At 38.4% G+C, this 20,000-nt stretch overlaps 2 protein-coding genes across 4 annotated transcripts in view; both read right to left on the bottom strand.

Annotated features, from left to right (window-relative positions):
* Positions 1-3,194, bottom strand: part of LOC138971650 (collagen alpha-5(VI) chain-like) — a 23,364-nt gene extending 20,170 nt beyond the window's left edge. Inside the window, exon 1 of the mRNA XM_070344422.1 lies at positions 3,051-3,194. The gene's annotated coding sequence lies outside the window, so the exon portion shown is untranslated. The remainder of the gene's footprint in view (positions 1-3,050) is intronic.
* A 7,626-nt stretch (positions 3,195-10,820) lies between these two features.
* LOC138971648 (uncharacterized) overlaps positions 10,821-20,000 on the bottom strand; it is a 58,313-nt gene continuing 49,133 nt past the window's right edge. For all 3 annotated transcript variants that reach the window (XM_070344416.1, XM_070344417.1, XM_070344415.1), the window contains exons 16-17: positions 19,594-19,667; positions 10,821-12,942 (exon numbers count right to left, since the gene is read on the bottom strand). In XM_070344416.1, the coding sequence (XP_070200517.1) occupies positions 12,823-12,942; positions 19,594-19,667 (194 nt within the window). In that variant the 3' untranslated portion in view covers positions 10,821-12,822. The remainder of the gene's footprint in view (positions 12,943-19,593; positions 19,668-20,000) is intronic.

Below are 20,000 nucleotides of genomic sequence, written 5' to 3'. Positions count from 1 at the left end.
ATCATGCAGAGTAGGGTGGGTTTTTTATTTTTATTTTTTTTATTTTTTTTTAGCTAACGAAAATAATAACAAGTCGCGTAAGGCGAAATTACTACATTTAGTCAAGCTGTGGAACTCACAGAATGAAACTGAACGTAGTCCGCCGCTAGTGCAAAAGGCAGTGAAAGTGACGAGCCTGTTTGGCGCGGTAGCGGTTGCGCTGTGCTTCATAGCACGCTTTACTGTACCTCTCTTCGTTTTAACTTTCTGAGCGCGTTTTTAATCCAAACATATCATATCTATATGTTTTTGGAATCAGGAACCGACAAGGAATAAGATGAAAGTGTTTTTAAATTGATTTCCAAAATTTAATTTTAATCATAATTTTTATATTTCTAATTTTCAGAGCTTGTTTTTAATCCAAATATAACATATTTATATGTTTTTGGAATCAGGAAATGATGAAAAATAAGATGAACGTAAATTTGGATCGTTTTGTAAAAAAAACCCTTTTTTTTTTACAATTTTCAGATTTTTAATGACCAAAGTCATTAATTAATTTTTAAGCCACCAAGCTGAAATGCAATACCGAAGTCCGGCCTTTGTCGAAGATTGCTTGGCCAAAATTTCAATCAATTTTATTGAAAAATGAGGGTGTGACAGTGCCGCCTCAACTTTTACAAAAAGCCGGATATGACGTCATCAAAGACATTTATCGAAAAAAAGAAAAAAACGTCCGGGGATATCATTCCCAGGAACTCTCATGTAAAATTTCATAAAGATCGGTCCAGTAGTTTAGTCTGAATCGCTCTACACACACACACGCACAGACACAGACACACACACACACACACACACACACATACACACACACACACACACACACACACACACACACACACACACACACACACACACACACACACACCACGACCCTCGTCTCGATTCCCCCTCTATGTTAAAACATTTAGTCAAAACTTGACTAAATGTAAAAAGTTAATGGCACACTCCTTCCCATGTAAACAGTTTGGCTCGCCGTGTCAGATCTAGCCAGACTTGTACATAAAATGAGACCATCATTTCATCACATACCAAAAATCACCACTGTGACTGCTTGCTGTGGTGAGTTGGAATGTTTTGATCAATTAATTTATTTAAAAACAACAACACTAGTGGCTTTAACCGAATTAATTCATCAAGAAGTTCACACTGTCCACACAGAGCACCCAGGCTGTTATTTGGTATGTGACCAAGTGGAGGGATGGTCTCATTCCATGTAAAAGCCTGGTCAGATCTGAGACGGTGAGCGGAACTGTTTACACAAGAAGGAGTGTGCCTTTAACTTTTGACTATTTTAGTTTGTGTGAATGTTGATATTTTCTTGCAGGTATTTGAGCTAAAAAAATGAAAAATAAAAAATTAAATAAAAAAGATTCAAATTACTACGTATGATATCATGTGTGTTTTCCACAACGACATATGATTATTTGGAGTACATACTTAGTGATACAGACAGACGATGTTATTTTTTAAATGTTGAAAGGGAATACAAACAACAGGGAAAATGTACTTAGTAAAACAAACAGACTTTGTAATTTCTTAACATATTGTTAGGGGATACTAAACAATAGAGAAGGACTACTTAGTAAAACAAACAGACTTTGTAATTTCTAAACATGTTGAAAGGGGATACTAAACAATAGAAAAGGAATACTTAGTATAACAAGCAGACTATATAATTTTTAAATATGTTGAAATAGGATACAAAACAATAGAGAAGAAATAGTTAGTAAAACAAACAGACTATGAAATGTCTAAACATGTTGAAAGGAGATACTAAACATTAGAGAAGAAATACTCAGTATAACAAGCAGACTATGTAATTTATAAACATGTTGAAAGGGGACACAAAACAATCGAGAAGAAATACTTAGTAAAACAGACAGACGATGTTATTTTCAAAATGTTAAAAGGGAATACAAACAACAGGGAAAAAATACTTTGTATAACAAACAGACTGTGTAATTTCTAAAAATGTTGAAAGGGGATACACAACAATAGATAAGAAATACTTTGTAAAACAAACAGACGATGTTATTTTTAAACATGCTAAAGGGGGATACATAACAATAGAGAAGAAATACTTAGTAAAACAAACGGACTATGTAATTTCTAAACATGTTGAAATCGGATACAAAATAATAGAGAAGAGATATTTAGTAAAACAAACAGACTTTGCAATTTCCAAACAAACATATTGAAAGGGGATACAAACCAATCGAGAAGAAATGCTTATAAAACAAGCAGACTATGAAATGTCTAAACATGTTGAAAAGAGATACAAACCAATCGAGAAGAAATACTTAGTTAAACAAACAGACGATGTAATTTCTAAACATGTTGATAGGGGATACAAACCAATCGAGAAGAAATACTTAGTAAAACAAACAGACGATGTAATTTCTAAACATGTTGAAAAGAGATACATAACAATCGAGAAGAAATACTTAGTTAAACAAACAGACGATGTAATTTCTAAACATGCTGATAGGGAATGCAAAACAATGGCGAAGAAATACTTAAAAAACAAACAGAATATGTCATTTCTAAACATATTGAAAGGGGATACTAAACAATAGAGAAGGAATACTTAGCATAACAAGCAGACTATGTATTTTCTAAACATGTTGAAATCGGATACAAAACAATAGAGAAGAGATACTTAGTAAAACAAACAGACTATGTCATGTCTAAACAATCATGTTGAAAGAGGATACAAACCAATAGAGAAGAAGTACTCAGTACAACAGACAGTGTACCTTCTTAACATGTCGAAAGGGGATACAAAACAATAGAGAATGAATACTTAGGAAAAACAAACAGACTATGTAATGTCTAAACATGTTGAAAGGGGATACACCAAATAATGGAAGATTTACTGAATAATAGACAGACTATACAGTACTTTGAAAAAACACCACGTACGGGGTTCAACTTAAACAACAACAACAACAACAACAAACTTTAAAAAATTAAAATTAAACAAAAATAATGATGCGAATATCACTTACCTCAAACCTTGCGTCTTCCTCCGACGTAAACCAAGCGTGAACAAAGAAGAACCTCTTCCCCTGCCTTTGATGCAGAACCTAAAGTGCCGCCTACGATTGAAGCTGCTACCGTTAATACTGCCGCCGCTGCTGCTGCCGCTTTGTAGCTATTGAAATGTTTAGCAACCACTCACCGTGTCATCCGCCTTATATACCCCTCCTGCTCAGCCGCCTTACACCCGCCTGTGGCTTTTTTTGAAGTTGTTTTCTTTTTTACGGCGGGAAACTCTTCACTGAACTTCTGGAAAATCGCGGGGGTTTGGGCTTGGGGCTGCGGACAACCTGTCCCTGCTTATGTGTCCTCCCTTGTCAAGAGGTTGGGGGGGGGGGGTGGTGCTCGTGACAAGAGAGGAGATTTCTGTGTCACCTGCTTGCCTACGTTGAACATTCCTGACATTCTGATGTTTTGAGAGCAGGAAGTAGAATTAAAATAAAACACTCGCCCTAATGACGTGCCCCAAAGAATACAGGTGGAAAGCATTTATACAGATCTGATTTTTAGACCCATATATTAAGTCATTTCAGGTGCAGATCTGATTTTTAGACCCCAGCATTAAGCCACTTCATGTGTCGATGTAGCGGGGATGGGGGTGGGGGGGGGGGGGGGGAGAGAGACAGGAGTGGACAAAACGACATGAAACGACAGGGAAAAATAGAACAGTAAAGGTTCCTTTCTTTCCGTGTAAACGATCACGTGAACCACCACAAACTAGTCAAGGCTTTTACATGAGATCAGATAAGAACATCATCTATTAAATATGATTCATTCGCTTGCAGCTTCGTGGCAGGCGGTGAAAAAATTCCATCAAGATAAGTTTTTGTAACTAGTTATTTGTCTGTGCACTTAAAAGACAGTTGGGTCGATATATTTGTGAATGTAACGTATGTTGTCCACAACAAACGTTCCAACAACTTACCTTTCTTGGTTTTTTACATTTAGTCAAGTTTTGACTAAATGTTTTAACATAGAGGGGGAATCGAGACGAGGGTCATGGTGTATGTGTGTGTGTGTGTGCGTGTGTGTGTGTGTGTGTGTGCAGAGCGATTCAGAGTAAAATTTGACATGAGAGTTCCTGGGTATGATATCCCCGGACGTTTTTTTCTTTTTTTCGATAAATGTCTTTGATGACGTCATATCCGGCTTTTCGTAAAGGTTGAGGCGGCACTGTCACACCCTCATTTTTCAATCAAATTGATTGAAATTTTGGCCAAGCAATCTTCGACAAAGGCCGGACTTCGGTATTGCATTTCAGCTTGGTGGCTTAAAAATTAAATAATGACTTTGGTCATTAAAAATCTGAAAATTGTAAAAAAAAAAAAAAAATTTATAAAACGATCCAAATTTACGTTCATCTTATTCTTCATAATTTTCTGATTCCAAAAACATATAAATATGTTATATTTGGATTAAAAACAAGCTCTGAAAATAAAAAAAAATAAAAATTATGATCAAAATTAAATTTTCGAAATCAATTTAAAAACACTTTCATCTTATTCCTTGTCGGTTCCTGATTCCAAAAACATATAGATGTGATATGTTTGGATTAAAAACACGCTCAGAAAGTTAAAACGAAGAGAGGTACAGTAAAGCGTGCTATGAAGCACAGCGCAGCCGCTACCGCGCCAAACAGGCTCGTCACTTTCACTGCCTTTTGCACTAGCGGCGGACTACGTTCAATTTCATTCTGTTCCACAGCTTGACTAAATGTAGTAATTTCGCCTTACGCGACTTGTTTATTCATGAGTTAGGAGCATCCTTCCAGGTGTGCACATACCAAACACCCACCACCTTACTGCTTCCTCTGCAGAGTGAGCTTCTTAGTCAGATATGTGGTGGTTTACATTATGGTTTGAATGACGTTTTACACGATGGTTTACACAATGGTTTACACGGGGGAAAGTGTCTTATATACATGCCATTGTCTTCTTCTTCTTGTCGATCACACTAGTTAGCCCGGACAGCGAGACGAATGATGCCGTCTTCTCCAGGTCTTCCTTTCCTCTGTACAGCTTGCAGTGGAGGGAGACTGCAGTTGGCCACACGGTTTTTCTCAGACTCTCAAGGATGGTGCATCGCTGGAGGATGTGTTCAGTGGTCTGGTCCTCTAGTCCACAGCTGCACGTAGGGGAGGGGACCAGCTCCATCTTTTGGCACACATGCCATTGGAAAGGGAATGTCATTATATGTGACCCTCCATCACGGAATGAGTCGCATGTCACCTTTGCATGATTTTCATATTTTTACATTTTTCTAAAGAGTTTTTTATGCTCTATCCAGTGGTGAAAACCGTTTTAGAAAAGAGCAAAAAGTGTTTGAGTTATAAGCCTGTGACTAAGGTGACCCTCACACTGTTACAAGACACTCCCCGGACTTATATTAAGCCTAGCGCAGAACCGCGCGAGGTGACATGCGACTCATTTCGTGGTGGAGGGTCACATATTTTATTCTTGTTTATTGAGCGTCAGCAGTCTATCTGTTTCGGATAATAGACGAATTCCGGATACAACCGGTTTATATGGGTTGTTAAAGAGTGAAATACTCTTGCTTTTAGTGAGGCAAGCTTTGTACACATGCTCCTTGTCTACTTGTTTCCGACACACCCATCGTTAGTGACTCAATAAAAACAAGATTGTTAACTCTTTTACAACACATGCAAACCCGAAAGAGTTCTTTCCGAATATAATCTATTGACACATCAGCCCCAGAGTGCGTAAAGAAGGACAGACAAACAATCTTCTTCTTCTTCTTCAGCGTTCCAGAATTGTTCTGGTTACGTGTGAGCTCTTTTGCCCATTTGGGTTCCCCACACTATACTCTGAGAGCATTGTCAGCTTCACTCCGCTTTCGTTGAGTAGGCATGCTGGGTATTTTTGTGTTTCCATAACCCACCGAACTCTGACATGGATTACAGGATCTTTTCCGTGCGCACTTGGTCTTGTGCTTGCGTGTACACACGAAGGGGGTTAAGTCACTTGCAGGTTTGCACATAAGTTGACCTGGGAGATCAGAAAAATCGCCACTCTTAACCCACCAGGCGGCAGCGACCGGTATTCGAACTCACGACCTCCCGATTAGGAGGCCGACGTCTTACCACCACGCCACTGCGTCCGTCAGACAAACAATCAAACACACAAACAGGCAGACGCTACAAAAATTATTTTGCGCGCAACAACTCCTTTAAGAAGTCATTCGTGTCCAATGCAATTTCTGTTTTAAATCACATTTAACTGCCAATGAATGTTACTATGATATCCTGTGACAGCCAGTTGTGATAACCTTTATGATGTGATGAACAAAGTGTTGCCATGCCTGTGATAACGTATATATACGAGGGTCAACTAAAAAGTATCGGGCCCAACCAGGAAGGAGTTGACTTACGAGTCTAGAAAAAGTTTACATTTCAACATTGTCCCTCTGGACCTCCACACACTTGTTCCATCTGTGCCTCAGAGCCGTTTTGCCGTTGCTGCAGAAGCCTTTGTATTGCAACCGTTGGAGGTCCTTAAAAGCAGTCATGACGTCATTGTCCGTTTCGTAGTGCTCAACCCTGGGGTACTTCCACGTGGTTTCAAATATAATATCGTTTGAGGGTGGCAAATCTGGCGAATACAGCGGATGGTTAACGATTTACAAGCCGCATTAATGATTTGTTGCCATGGAAACCAAGGACTTTCGGGCAAGGTCGTTGTCTTAACGGAACAACATCCCTTTCCGGAGCGTTCCTCTGTGCTTAGCCTTGATATGCTCTCTTAGTTGACTCGGAAGTATGAAATAGAGTACTTTCACCGGTTACTGTCTCATCTTTTGGAACTAAGTCCAACAGGAAATACCCCTCTGCCGTCCAATAAAAAAGATGCCATCACCTTTTTAAGGGAAAATTACCCTGACCTTCTTTAGGTGGGTATAACTTTCATGCCCCTTCTGCATGAACGGTTGATTGGTTTCAGGCTGAAAGTGATGTACCCTAGTCTCATCATCCAAAACAAATCCGGACATAAAACCCTCTTGATCTGCCTCAAATAAGCGTACAATGTCGCGTGCTATGTTCAATCTGAAGTGCGTCTGTTCTGATGTAAAAGTTTGAGAACCTATCTTGCTTAAACTGTCTTCATGAAAAGTTTTCTGTACAGAATACTCCAAACTCTTTTATATGAGATGCCAAGTGTATCAGCAATGTCAAAAATGCCCATTGGTTAATTTTGCATCACCAGCGCGCAGACAGCATCAACGTTTGTCATCTTAAACGGTTTTCCTTCCAAGTCTGAATTCCGCTGACCACCTTATTACTGTGGTCTATGAAGGGGGATCCTTGCCAAACGTTTACGTCAGGTTTTTATGAATTTCCAGTGGGCTAAATATTTTTCTTTGCAAATATTAGATCACTGAGTTTTGTTAGTTTTCTAGAATGTGGGGTTAACAGTGGGGTATGGTACTTTAAGAAACCAAGGCACACAAACTAACCGGTGAAAATACGTATTATTTTGCATGCAGTATTCATAAGAACCTTTCTTAATTCATGCCAAGTTTTAAATCTCTAAGTCAATTCCTTCCTGGTCGGGCCTGGTACTTCTCAGTTGGCCCTCGTATAGAGATGACAGTTGTGTAACAACGGTGAATGGCAGAGAGAGAGAATGTTTGATATCGCCTATATTTTACAGAAAAAGGGTTTATTGCCTCTCTAAAGATTAGATGTTAAGAAGATTTGTGTTTATATATATCCTATTTTAAGTTTAAAAGAAGTGGACTAGCAATGATATTTACCATAATGTATTTATGATCACAAAGGATAAACGAGAGTACGTACGAGGATGAATGTGAGGGTTCGGGTAGGGATATGTGTGGTTGGGTTATGTGTGTATTGATGTGTACTTCTATGTGCCTATGTGTTCTGAGAGTGTGTTTTTATGTGATGTTATACACGAGCCAAAAGAAAACAAATTGTTTGTTACATTCAGACAATAAAGTTTTATTGAATTGAATTGATTGAAATGAACTGAATTGAATTGAATAAAATCAATACCCCGCCCCGTTGTGGGCAAAATCATGCTCCATTTTTGGGTTAAAATGTTGTAGGAGAACATTCAGTTATTGGAGCACTGTCTTTTGTGGCTATTCCTTTTAGAACAATGCTTCTTTTTGCTGTTTATTTACAGAACACGGCAGTGTTCCTCTGGGTCTCTCTCTTGTACAGGGGTTCAATATCCATGTGTTGTTCTATGAGAAATAATGTAGTCTTTATTTGCTTTTGCTTTCAAAATTATTTGTTCTTCGACTGTTTTTATTTTTAGAACAATGCCATCGCACCATGCTGTCACATTCGATTTTTCAATTTATGAACAATAGTGTTTGTGCCCAAGGCATCTGTTTTGTCTGTAGACCAGCACGGACGTCACCCGGTAATGGGTGTGAATAGAATAGAATATATTTTATTATTCTATTCTATTATTGGGTGTGTGTGTGTGTGTGTGTGTGTCTGTGTGTGTGTATGTGTGTGTCTGTGTGTGCATGTGTGTGTGTGTGTCTGTGTGTGTGTGTGTGTGTGTGTGTGTGTGTGTGTGTGTGTACGTGTGGGTGTTCGTGCGTGTGTGCGTGTGTGCGTGTGTGTGTGTGTGTGTGTCTTCGTGTGTGTGAGCATGCGTCCGTGCGTGCGTGTTTATGTGCATTCTTGTTTCTTAGTCTGTCTGTGTATTTGTCTTTCTGTTGTCTGTGTATCCCTGTAACTCTGTGTAGATGGGGTTTTTTTTTCAAATGTCTACAGCAACAACACAGCAGAACAAAAAACAAATAGCCGAGAATGCAAAAATGAAAAGATCTACTTCAAACATGTCCAGTTTGATTCGAGATACCATACATGCAGATATGCAAACAGAAAGCAGGCCCAAAACATTGCAACCTCTTCGTTCTTTCCTTTCTTCAACTCGCCTTCACGCCATGACCAATATTATTGGCCTCGAAATTCGTTTTCAACTAGCTCTGAAGGAATGCCAAGGCATACACGCGATATTGATCTAGAACTAAAACTGGGATGCGAAATATGACGGACAGAGTGACACGAGGCAAATCCAAAGACGTCCTTTCTACTGATATAAATGTAATGCTTGCTCGCAATACAGAGAGACAAATAATTGTCACCACACTGATTCAACACAGTTTTCGCAGTACCAGCAGCAGAAGCAAACACGCCAGTGCTTTGACGCACCGATTCGCTCACTCACAAGTTACTGCTGAAACAACACTTGAAAGCAACGCTCAAAGCCCAGTACTTCCAAATTATTTTATTTGTACTTTGTTTGACAGTATTTCTTAGTGTTATATATGAATGTTAACAATAGAAAAAATACACATTACTCATTTAATCCATCAATCATTACTAATCATCATTCATCCTGTAAAACATGTACAAAATATGTATATAACTATGAGCACCAAGTCTATAAATTGAAAAACACTACACTGCCATAAACTGCTCATCCACAACAGTGTTCAAATACGTTACTCATGCTGATGATTATAATGTTCAGTATGACGATCGAAGACGTCGAGATGATGCTGATAATGATGCTGATGATGCTGATGCTGATGCTCATGACGACGACGACGACGACGACGACGACGATGATGATGATGATGATGATGATGATGATGATGATGATGATGATGATGATGATGATGATGATGACGACGACAACGACAACGACGACGACAACTCAAAACAGCAGTTGAAAAAGATGCTATGGGTGACATCCACACAAAAAATTGTCTTTCATAGAGAAAAAATATGCAGTGACATTGCAGCATGACATTTTAAAAATACCCCTGACGCCTCTGTGTGAGGAAAGAAAACACCCTGTCATTACGCTAACAAGCAATTCGATAGCGCGTGCAAAAGCGCGTGTGGGTGCTGAGGCGTCTAGTGTCAACACTCATGACTCATGGGAACAAATCAAATATTCTGCATTACATATGCAGTCATGCGGGTGGGAAAATAAGGCGGAGCAAGTAAACCACTTGAAGTGGGCAGCTGCCTTGCCTAGATTTCTGCGTATCACAAATAGCACTAAATCGTAAATAAACGAAACGAGAGGGAAAACATGTGAGGTAAGTGTTCTATTACTAGAGATTCTGTGTGAGGTGAATGTCTTCCCGCCTTCTTAGTACGAGCTAAGTAATCAATATGGAATTTCCGGTTACAAAATAGTTGGCTGAAGGGAGAGTCTTATTCCCAAAAGTGTTCAAGGAGATGCACGCTAATACTTGAAAAATAGACATGGTGGTACTCAGATACTACGAATTTTGGTTCATATTCATAATTAATAAGTGTCCATTATTATTATTATTAATATTAATATTATTATTATTATTATTATTATATTAGTTGTCGCCTAACGACGAAAACAGCAGGAACTATTCGTTTCCCCGTTGAAAAAGCACAAAACATTGACAGTTTGAGTTTTGCCACAGCATATATTAATGCGGTGAACTGAATAAGTTTACTGACTAAATAGTAGTATTATGTTTGTCCCAAAAAAATCGACCACAGAAAATCGTTTAAAAATAATCTGTACTCTAGCGAATGCCATATTGACTTGAGACCTTCATGTGAAAGCGTCAATAGTTTGTCATCACCTGTCAAAAACTATTCGACGAAGCCTTCGTCAAAAGACAACAATCACAGTCACAATGGTCTATGAATACAGTCATATTATGTGCATTCGATTTTTTTTTAAAAGGGGGGGGGGGGGTAAATACGCGTAGGCCACGGTTGAATTCCCAAAGAAAGGTGCGACTCCCGGCTTGTCAGAAAAGGAAATTGCATCCTGTATCAAGTGAGTGTCGAATACAGTCTCGAAACAATCAAGAAATGTTTATGTTTTCTTCTATGGCGCAGTGTTCTTAGAAATACGACTAACGTTATCATTGCTGTTGGGCAACAATAGAAAATAACACTGTGTATGTCCAAGTAGCTCATTGTTCTGGAAAAATAAGAATAAATACAGTCGCTTTGGTAGTATGTTTGTAAATAAGAGCTCTGCGTCACACCTCCCTTGTAAATACCCTAGTAGATGCCACACCCAAAGTGCTGTCCAAGTCGGCACATTAGTTGGGTAGGTCACTGTGTCGACTCACGAGATGAAGCAATCAATAGAGTCCTCCTGTTTTAAAAAGGTTTGTCCACTGTTTCACACTGGCAGTTCGGTGTAAAAGAAAATAAATTGTCCGCTGGGAAAAAGAGTGCTGCGGACTTACGTTCCTAGAAACGACGACAGTCTAGAGTGGTGATTAGTGTAATCCTGGCCAGTCTCGAGTGTTAATACACTGTTGCCAGAAGAAGTTCGCGAGGGTCCACCATGATAGTTAGTTAGTTAGTTGTTGCTTTTTGGGTCCAGCGGACCATATAGGCCAAATCAGGACCCCAGTCCACCATGATATTTTTTCCTCGTAATACATGTCACACATTTCTAAAAATACACAGATAATTTCACACAAAAAGTGTGATATTCTAAAGAGAAGTACTTTGGACTGCAAGATTCCCTAACATTCCCTAAGACATTCAGCATTGATTCTCCTAAATAGTCATATAATGAGGAGTGCATGGGACTGATTGAACCCGGCGACAAACAAAAGCGTACCTTGTGGAGATAATAAAATAATGAAGCATTTAGTCATTTGAGCAACCGATTCTTTGGCTGTTTTACCATAATATCCCGTGTTCATTCCAATACCATAGAAGTATGGTTGGCGCTTTCTATCATAACTAACATTAGGACCTATGTCCTAATTGAATGACCTCCTAGCACCCAAACACTGGCATCTGATTGGTCTTTTTAGCTCCTAGGTGTTAAAACCTGGCATGTGATTGGTCATTATCATACCGGGCGCGTGTATTTAGCTCCTACGGGATAGAACTTGGCATCTGATTGTTCTTTATCATACCTGGCGCGTGTATTTAGCTTCTAGTGGCTAGAACCTGGCATCTGATTGGTCTTTATCATACCTGGCGCGTGTATTTAGCTCCTAGGTGCTGGAACCTGGCATCTGATTGGTAGCTGTTGTTTTAATCAGTCTGGATTTCTCTTGTTTTCATCTTATGAACATTCTAAATGTTAGACTAACTTATTGTCTTGTACAGAATAACAACTGTGTGAATGGTGCTATACTGAATGAAAGGGTGAGACATGCAGTTCTTGTACATCATTGTAAAGAGTGTGAATGACGTTTTAGTTTAGATGTCAAGCGCTTAGAGCAAGCCTTTTTAACGAAAGTTTTTGATTTAGCGCTATATAAATGTTCTTATTATTATTATTATTATTATTATTATTTATCATACCTGGCGCGTGTATTTGGGTGCTATATCCTATAAACTGGCATATGATTGGTCTTTTTAGCTCCTAGGTCCTAAAACCTGGCATCCGATTGGTCTGTATCATACCTGGCGCGTGTATTTGGGTACTAGGAGGTCATTCAATCAGGACCTATGTCTTAATGTTAGTTATGATAGAAAGCGCCAACCATATAGAAGTGGCTGATTCAACCACCGCAGACTTAATGATTAAAGCACAGACGCGGAGGTAGGTATTAGCAAAACTGTCTTGAGAAGTGGAGTTCTGAGAGGGGAACCCAGAAGAAAACGGTGTCGAACCTCAGGGGCAGACAAGGCATGCAGGCATTCGGTCGTCTGCTGGGCAATGCGGGGGGAGGGAGTGGTGGGAAGGGAGTCTGTAGGGAGAGAGATCAGAAGAGCACGGTGTTAGATCTCGCGGGTAGAAACGACTTGTAGGCTTTCTGTCGTCTACGCAGCTCTTCTTTCAGCATCTGGTACTCTTCCATTGTGTACTGATGGCGGCTTCTGGGCTGAAAGAAAAAGACAGGATTGTATTACGTATACCTTCTGGTATATAGACAGTTTGTTATCTACATCCGGGGAGTTTGATCTGTACGATGTGTAAGAGTTTGTAGGATCATGAGCACTACAATTGGTGACGTGGATATAGTATTCTGAAGTAGGTGCATAATAATAATAATAATATGGGATATTTATAAAGCGCTTTACGTTCTCTAAGCGCTTTACAATGAAAACAAATATGAGAAAAAAAACACATCCATATACATACAAAGCAAAGCAAAAAAGCATGTGCAGCAGCATTCAGCACACAAGTGAACAACGAAACACTACATCAATACAAGCTGCAAGCATACTAACACAGGCAAAGCATTCAAACATTCAAACACCTGATCAAAATGCACCATATTGAAATAAAATTAATCAAAATACTGTGTGAAGAAGTGTGTTTTAAGGTTTGATTTGAAGGAACAAAATGTTTGGCAGTGTCGGATAGAGTAAGGGAGAGAGTTCCACGCAACGGCAGCAGAGTGGGAGAAGGCTCTCTGGCATACAAATACGATGCTAACGAAAGTTTGGAGCCAGACTGAGCAAGCCAGTGACATCATGACCATTCTCGCTGACACCCGTATCTTAAATGCTATCCGCTACATTAAGATATAGCTATTCAAACACACCTTCCTTCTCACGCAGACCATAGGGTCACGCATGATAGCTTTGTCGAAGTGTTTGCATCGGAAAAGTGCATACTTCCGTTTGAAGATACTTCAACAATTTACAGTTTTATATGTTTTGTTTGGGTTTGGTTGGTTTTTTTAAATGATTTTGTAAACTGTGACGCCCATGTTAATCTGCAAAGTTTATGTTTGCACAAAGAAATCTAACGCTGCAAAGGAAGGGTGCTCTTTCGTGAAAATATCGGCGATTTTTGAGGGGAAAAAATCATAAAAAGTCGATATGACTGGTTTGTTTGCAGCTCATACTTTGACTCGTTGCCATCACAAAGTGACCTCTTTTTTTTCTTTTTTTTTCTTTTTTTTTTTTCTTTTTACAAGATAACAAACATGGTAACTGTATTTTCTGTTTGCACACATACTCTCTCATTTACATGCGGTTCAGAAAAACTTGTACATTATACAAAAGGACTAAAAATAGTCATACGTGAAAAAAATATACGTGTCAACATGTGTAGCATCAAAATGATCATATGTCATCATATATTGATCTTTTTTTTTAAACAATATTCGCATCATAATGTATGGCTGTCTTTACATTATATCAAAGAAAATAAACAATAATTTGTTTTTAATTAATAAAACTTCAGACTAACGAAATCTCAAAACAACATGATTTCCAAAAATAATTTCCAGTGTTAATCGTGAATCGTTTTTTTTTTAAATGCTTACGCACATATTTGCGATTAAAATAATGTGATTAATCTTCTTCATATTTTTGCTGTTACTTTTTATACCAAAAAGCACATCTGTAACATTCAACCTAATTCTTTCACCAATGTTTAATAAAATGTACATTTCAATATATTTCCAAAACCTGAGCACTGTTGGGCACTCAAAGAAAAAATGCTCCAATACATCAAGTTCATCCTTACAATATGTACAGTTTTTATCAGCCTTCACTTTCATTTTACATAATAAAATATTAGTTGGATAAATGTTTTGCAATATTTTCCAATGCAGTACACGTAATCGAACTTCACTAGTGACAGTGGCTGCTAAGTTCCAATTCTTTTCGTCAATTTCAAATCCTAATTTTCTTCTCCAAAATCCTTCTGAACAGGGTTGGCTGTATTGTTTTCCTACCAGAATCTTTCGAATTTCTTTTACTGATTTAACTTTTTTCCACAGAAGGTCGGAATGTCACAGACTAAACATCGTTCATATCGACATTTCTTAAAAGGAGATGTACAGCTATTCGAACAACATTGTACTCAAGCAATCTATTTGCAGTGTAGCCAGTTCTTTCACATACTTCTTCATAGGTAGAAAAACGTCCATTCTCACACACATCGCTCACATACATTATATCACTTTTAATCCAATCCGCAAAAAAGAGTGGGTTTCCCTGACAAATTATATCTTTGCTGTTCCACAACAAACCGGAAACAGAATTACCATTATTATCGACTTGATTGTTATCAAGCCATGCCTTCAACACAGCGGACCAAAATTCCGATTTAATACTGTCCAATCCTTCAAATGGTTTGCTATTAATGTTCGCAAAAAAACACTCAAAGGGACTCCCAAAACGGAAAAACAGTGCTTTTGGGAGCCATGACCATTTCTGGTCTTCATTAGACAGAGTTAGGTTCACAACCCAGCTTAACAAAAAGGAACACTGCATCTGACGCAAATCAATCATATTTAATCCACCTTGCTTTACTTCGTTACATAAAACAGTTCTTTTCACCTTTTCAAATGCTTTTCTGTTGCAGTCTTTTTTGCGCCACACGAAGCGAAACATTAACCTATTAATTTCAGTTAGAACGTCGTCTGGTACAATCAGCGCCTGCATTATATAGACAAAATGTGGCAGAATAAACGTTTTGAATACACAGACTTTACCAATAATGCTCAAATTCCTTTTCTCCCACATGCAGATGAGCCTTTTTGCAACATTCACTCTCTCTTCCCAATTCTCTTTCACTTTAGACGCACGCATATAATTACAGAAATATACACGTAGAATTTTCATTTTGTCTGTACATGCAAAACCGCAACATTCATTCCTACAATTCTTCTGCGACCCAAACCACATTAGTTTGGATTTTTGGTGATTCATGTTCAAACCTGATATTTCTGAAAATTTACCAATCAAAGCCAGGGCTTGGAACATGTCATGTTCATCTTGCAAAAACAATGTAACATCATCAGCATACAACAATACTTTCAAAACTTTATTCATATCTCCGTTGTTCCATAATGACATACCCTTTATATTTTTGGCCTCTCGAATTTTGATTGCTAACAATTCAACTGCTAATACGAAGGCTAGTGCGGAAAAAGGACACCCTTGCCTTATTCCGGAATCAATATTAAAAAATTCAGATAACCAACCACAATAGTTTACACAACTTTTTGCGTTTCACAAAATCAGTTCCAAAACCAAATTTTTCAAACATCTTCAACATAAACTCTTTGGAGATGCAATCAAATGCATGAAAAAAGTCAATTGACACCATCAATCCAGGCTTATTATGTAAATCTGCATGTTCTAAAACATCATCAACTAATCGCAATAAGGTTGAGACACGTCTACCTTTTATATACCCAACTTGATCCTCATTCACAACACTCCCTACAACATCAGAGAGCCGAAGAGCTAAACATTTCGCTAATAACTTATAATCTGTATTGGTCAGTGAAATAGGTCTCCAATTCTTTAAATCATTTCTTGATAAATCCTTCCCTTTATGAATCAGTGTAATTGCCGCTTTACACTGTGAATTAGATAGAGTTCCATTCTTAAAAGCAGAGTTAAAAGACGCAAGTATATACCTTTTTAGGCTCCTCCAAAAAAACTTATAAAACTCAACTGTTAATCCATCAATTTCAGGCGCAGAACCATTATTCATACGCTTTAGAGCTGACAAAACTTCTCCTTCTACCACTTCCCCTTCACAGCTGTCTTTCTGCTGATCATTTATTTTTAAAACCTTTGTTCCATCCAAAAAAGTGTCAATTTTTAAGCTCATGTTTCCCTCATCAATTTTCCGTTTATACAAATCAGCAAAATACGTTTTTTGGACGAGAATAATATCTTCTTGCGTTGTAACAATTCGTCCGTTATCATCTTTTACACTTTCCTTTATTTTTGCGTTTGCTCTCGCCTTTTCTAACCCAAGAAAAAAAGGTGTGTTCCTTTCACCCTGCTCGATCCATTTAACTCTTGCACGCACCTGTGCTGCACGAGATTTACGCTGCTCTAACAGTTCTAACTGCAGCTTGACCTTCTGCCGTTTACCTTACGGTGACCGCTAGTTGTTCCATACGTACATTTTGTATTTCGTGAATTTCGATTAGTACTGTTAGTTGGTCAACGAAACACAGAGCGCGATCATCGCATGTAGCTTTAAAACAACAAGTATGCATACGGACACACTGCACCGATATTACGTTATTTTGTTAGAATGTATGTATAGGTTACAACACGAGTGGTTTTTTATATGGCTTGTATTTCAGTCAAGACCCAGCGGATGAATATCATCGGGAGACACGAGCCTCTGGCGAGTGGCTCTCGATTGATATTCCCGCTGGGTCTTGACTGAAATACAAGCCATATAAAAAACCCACGAGTGTTGTAATCTGTATATCCCATAACTCATAACTCATAACTCATAACATTTTATTGATCCAACAAAGGAAATTAAATTGGTCATCAGCACATATAGGTCATTAATTAATAATTATAAAAGAAGAAGAGAAGAAAATTTATAAAACCCATGATAACAAAAAAATATCTAAAGTAATATATGTACAACTACAATACCCTTTTTACTTGCACACTTGACACACCGACACACCAACACACATGCATACATACCTACATACATACCTACATACATACATACATACATACATACATACATACATTCCATGTTAAAGTGTAGTTAAGAACATCACAGTAATTATATCATTGTTTGGATTAACAGATAAGTTTTTATGTAAATGATGATAACAACAATCCATAATTAACGCTATTGCACTACCAAAAGAAGAGACCAACCAAACACATAAAACCAATCACAGTAATCATCATCAGTTATCACAGGTATCACAGTAGATTAGCCATCAGGTAGTTAGACTCAATTGGGCAAGTATAGTGTCAACACCATCACAACAGTGCTAAAGCTCATTATCACAGCACTAGTTATGATCAAAGGTCAAACAGTCATCAAATCATATTAAATCTATCACTAAGAGGTACATTTAAAAGGCATCACTGATAGTCTGTGGCCAGGACAATGGCTCGGTTGCTGTTAAAATATCTCACAGCTGCAGGAACAAAAGAACGCCGAAAACGCTCCGTTCGACACCTAGGCATGAGAAACCGAGCGTTCCGTGTGATGCGGAGATCCATTCAACCATCAAACACAATGTGTAGACTACTAGCGGCACTGTTGCGATCTGTGGACTGTAAAACAGTGGTGCCAGCGAGACTTAGCCCTTTTGCAACCTTAAACTAAGTGACCGTCGCTGAAAAAATAAAACGAATGAGTGCATCGATAAGTACGCGGTAACACTACTTTCAGACCATTTAAAAGCTTTAAGTAAAGGTTCATAAGTTGCAAGAAAGTAATGAAGTCGTATAGAAATTAATTTAGTTAAAGCGCACAGTTCTTTTGTTTTGCGTTTCAGGTCGGCAGAACGGGCGAAACGGGTTTGGGACCCATTTGGCTTACTCGATTCAGAATCGATTCCACGTTGTTTTTCTCGAACGTGTTATTATACAATTAGGCTTATTGACAGAGAAGCAAATTTTAGGGAACAAATATGTAGGTTTAGATTTAACCATTTGCTCCCTATTTGAAATGTATCTACGTGATAAACTGTTTTGCGAGTGTGTTTGGATGGATGAACCTAAACTGGTATGGGTGTGAGGAAAACGGGACCGAGTTGAAGTCGCGAATTGCTGACACGTCTGTCACCGCCGATTGATTGCATTTTGAAGGAATATGACTGGATTACGGAAAAATACACACATGTTAAGTTCTTGGATACCTTCATCGCCAATGTGGACTTACTGCAGAGCCAGGCAAAAGAGTAGACTTGCTCGCAAAACACGTGAAACAGCCGATGTTTGATAGCGAAGCCAAACCGTGCCAGGTAAGGACGCTTCTCGGTCTCGCTACGCATGTCACAAGTGACAGTGTTGTTGCTTTGAGTTTGACTAACAAACTCGAAACTGTCATTTAAAACATGAGCCAAATGTGTATTGATTGTGTGATTAGTCTATGTGACAGGGCTTCTATTATCTGTGCTCCCTAGCTTCTGTCAGTTCCCACTCCGACACTGCCAGAGAAACTGAAGACGCACAACAAACACATTACTGACAGACTCTCAAAAGTCGTCTGCTAACGATGCAAGGGAGGGTACTCGTGTTTTTGTTTTGGTTCGCTAGCATCTGGGTATCTTGTAAGTTGAATGTTCGTTTTTTTTCGATCTGCATTGCTTTCATAATGAAAGAAACGTTTGTTTATTGCATCCCATACATCAGATCAGTTCTGAGATTCATTTTTGCGTGCAACTGATATGGTTTTCTGAGCCGTGCAATACGATTTTGGAACTTCATACAAATGTGTCACATTGTTCGGCGCGAGGTCAAAGGTCGGGAGGAAAGTAGTTCTTTGCCCAAATCGGAATCTGCACTATCATATATTTTTTGGAGTCCATGATGTATTTATTGAGCTATAAAAATACAACATATATACCCATACTGAAGTAACAGAGACAAAGAAGGGAGGTCATGGGATATATATATGTATTTGATGTTTAAATAGTATGGTTTTTTTAATAGTTAATATGTAAAGCGAGGAGAGCATATTTTACTGTGGTTCGCGCTATATAAGCTTTCATTATTATTATTATTATTATTCATTCGGAAACAGACAGTAGTTCTATCCTCCTATTCAGGTAGCTATATACCTTCTTCTGGAATCTGGAGCCACGTGCCATCCTCGCGCTGCTAGCTCGCTTTGGCAGAAGAATTTTTGGAGAGCCTGAAGAAGATCAAAGAGTGAAAGACAAATAGTGTTACCAAGTGTTATAATAACGATATAAGCAAAAAGCAATATTAATGGTACTTACTATATCAGTATCTATTTCATTTTATTTTTCTGCACGCATATGTTTGGGTGTGCATTGTTTGAGTGGACAATATAAACCACAGTATAAGTATGAGGTCCCAACTAAATAACATATTATGTATTGTGGTAATATGTTTATTAAACAAACACACACACACACACACACACACACACACACACACACACACACACAAACACACACACACATACACACACACATACACACACACATACACACATACACAC

Source organism: Littorina saxatilis, linkage group LG7, assembly GCF_037325665.1.
Source record: "Littorina saxatilis isolate snail1 linkage group LG7, US_GU_Lsax_2.0, whole genome shotgun sequence".
Taxonomy (NCBI): Eukaryota; Metazoa; Mollusca; class Gastropoda; order Littorinimorpha; family Littorinidae; genus Littorina; species Littorina saxatilis.
The sequence above is the reverse complement of the archived record's forward strand: the minus strand, read 5'-3'. Positions and strand labels throughout refer to the sequence as shown.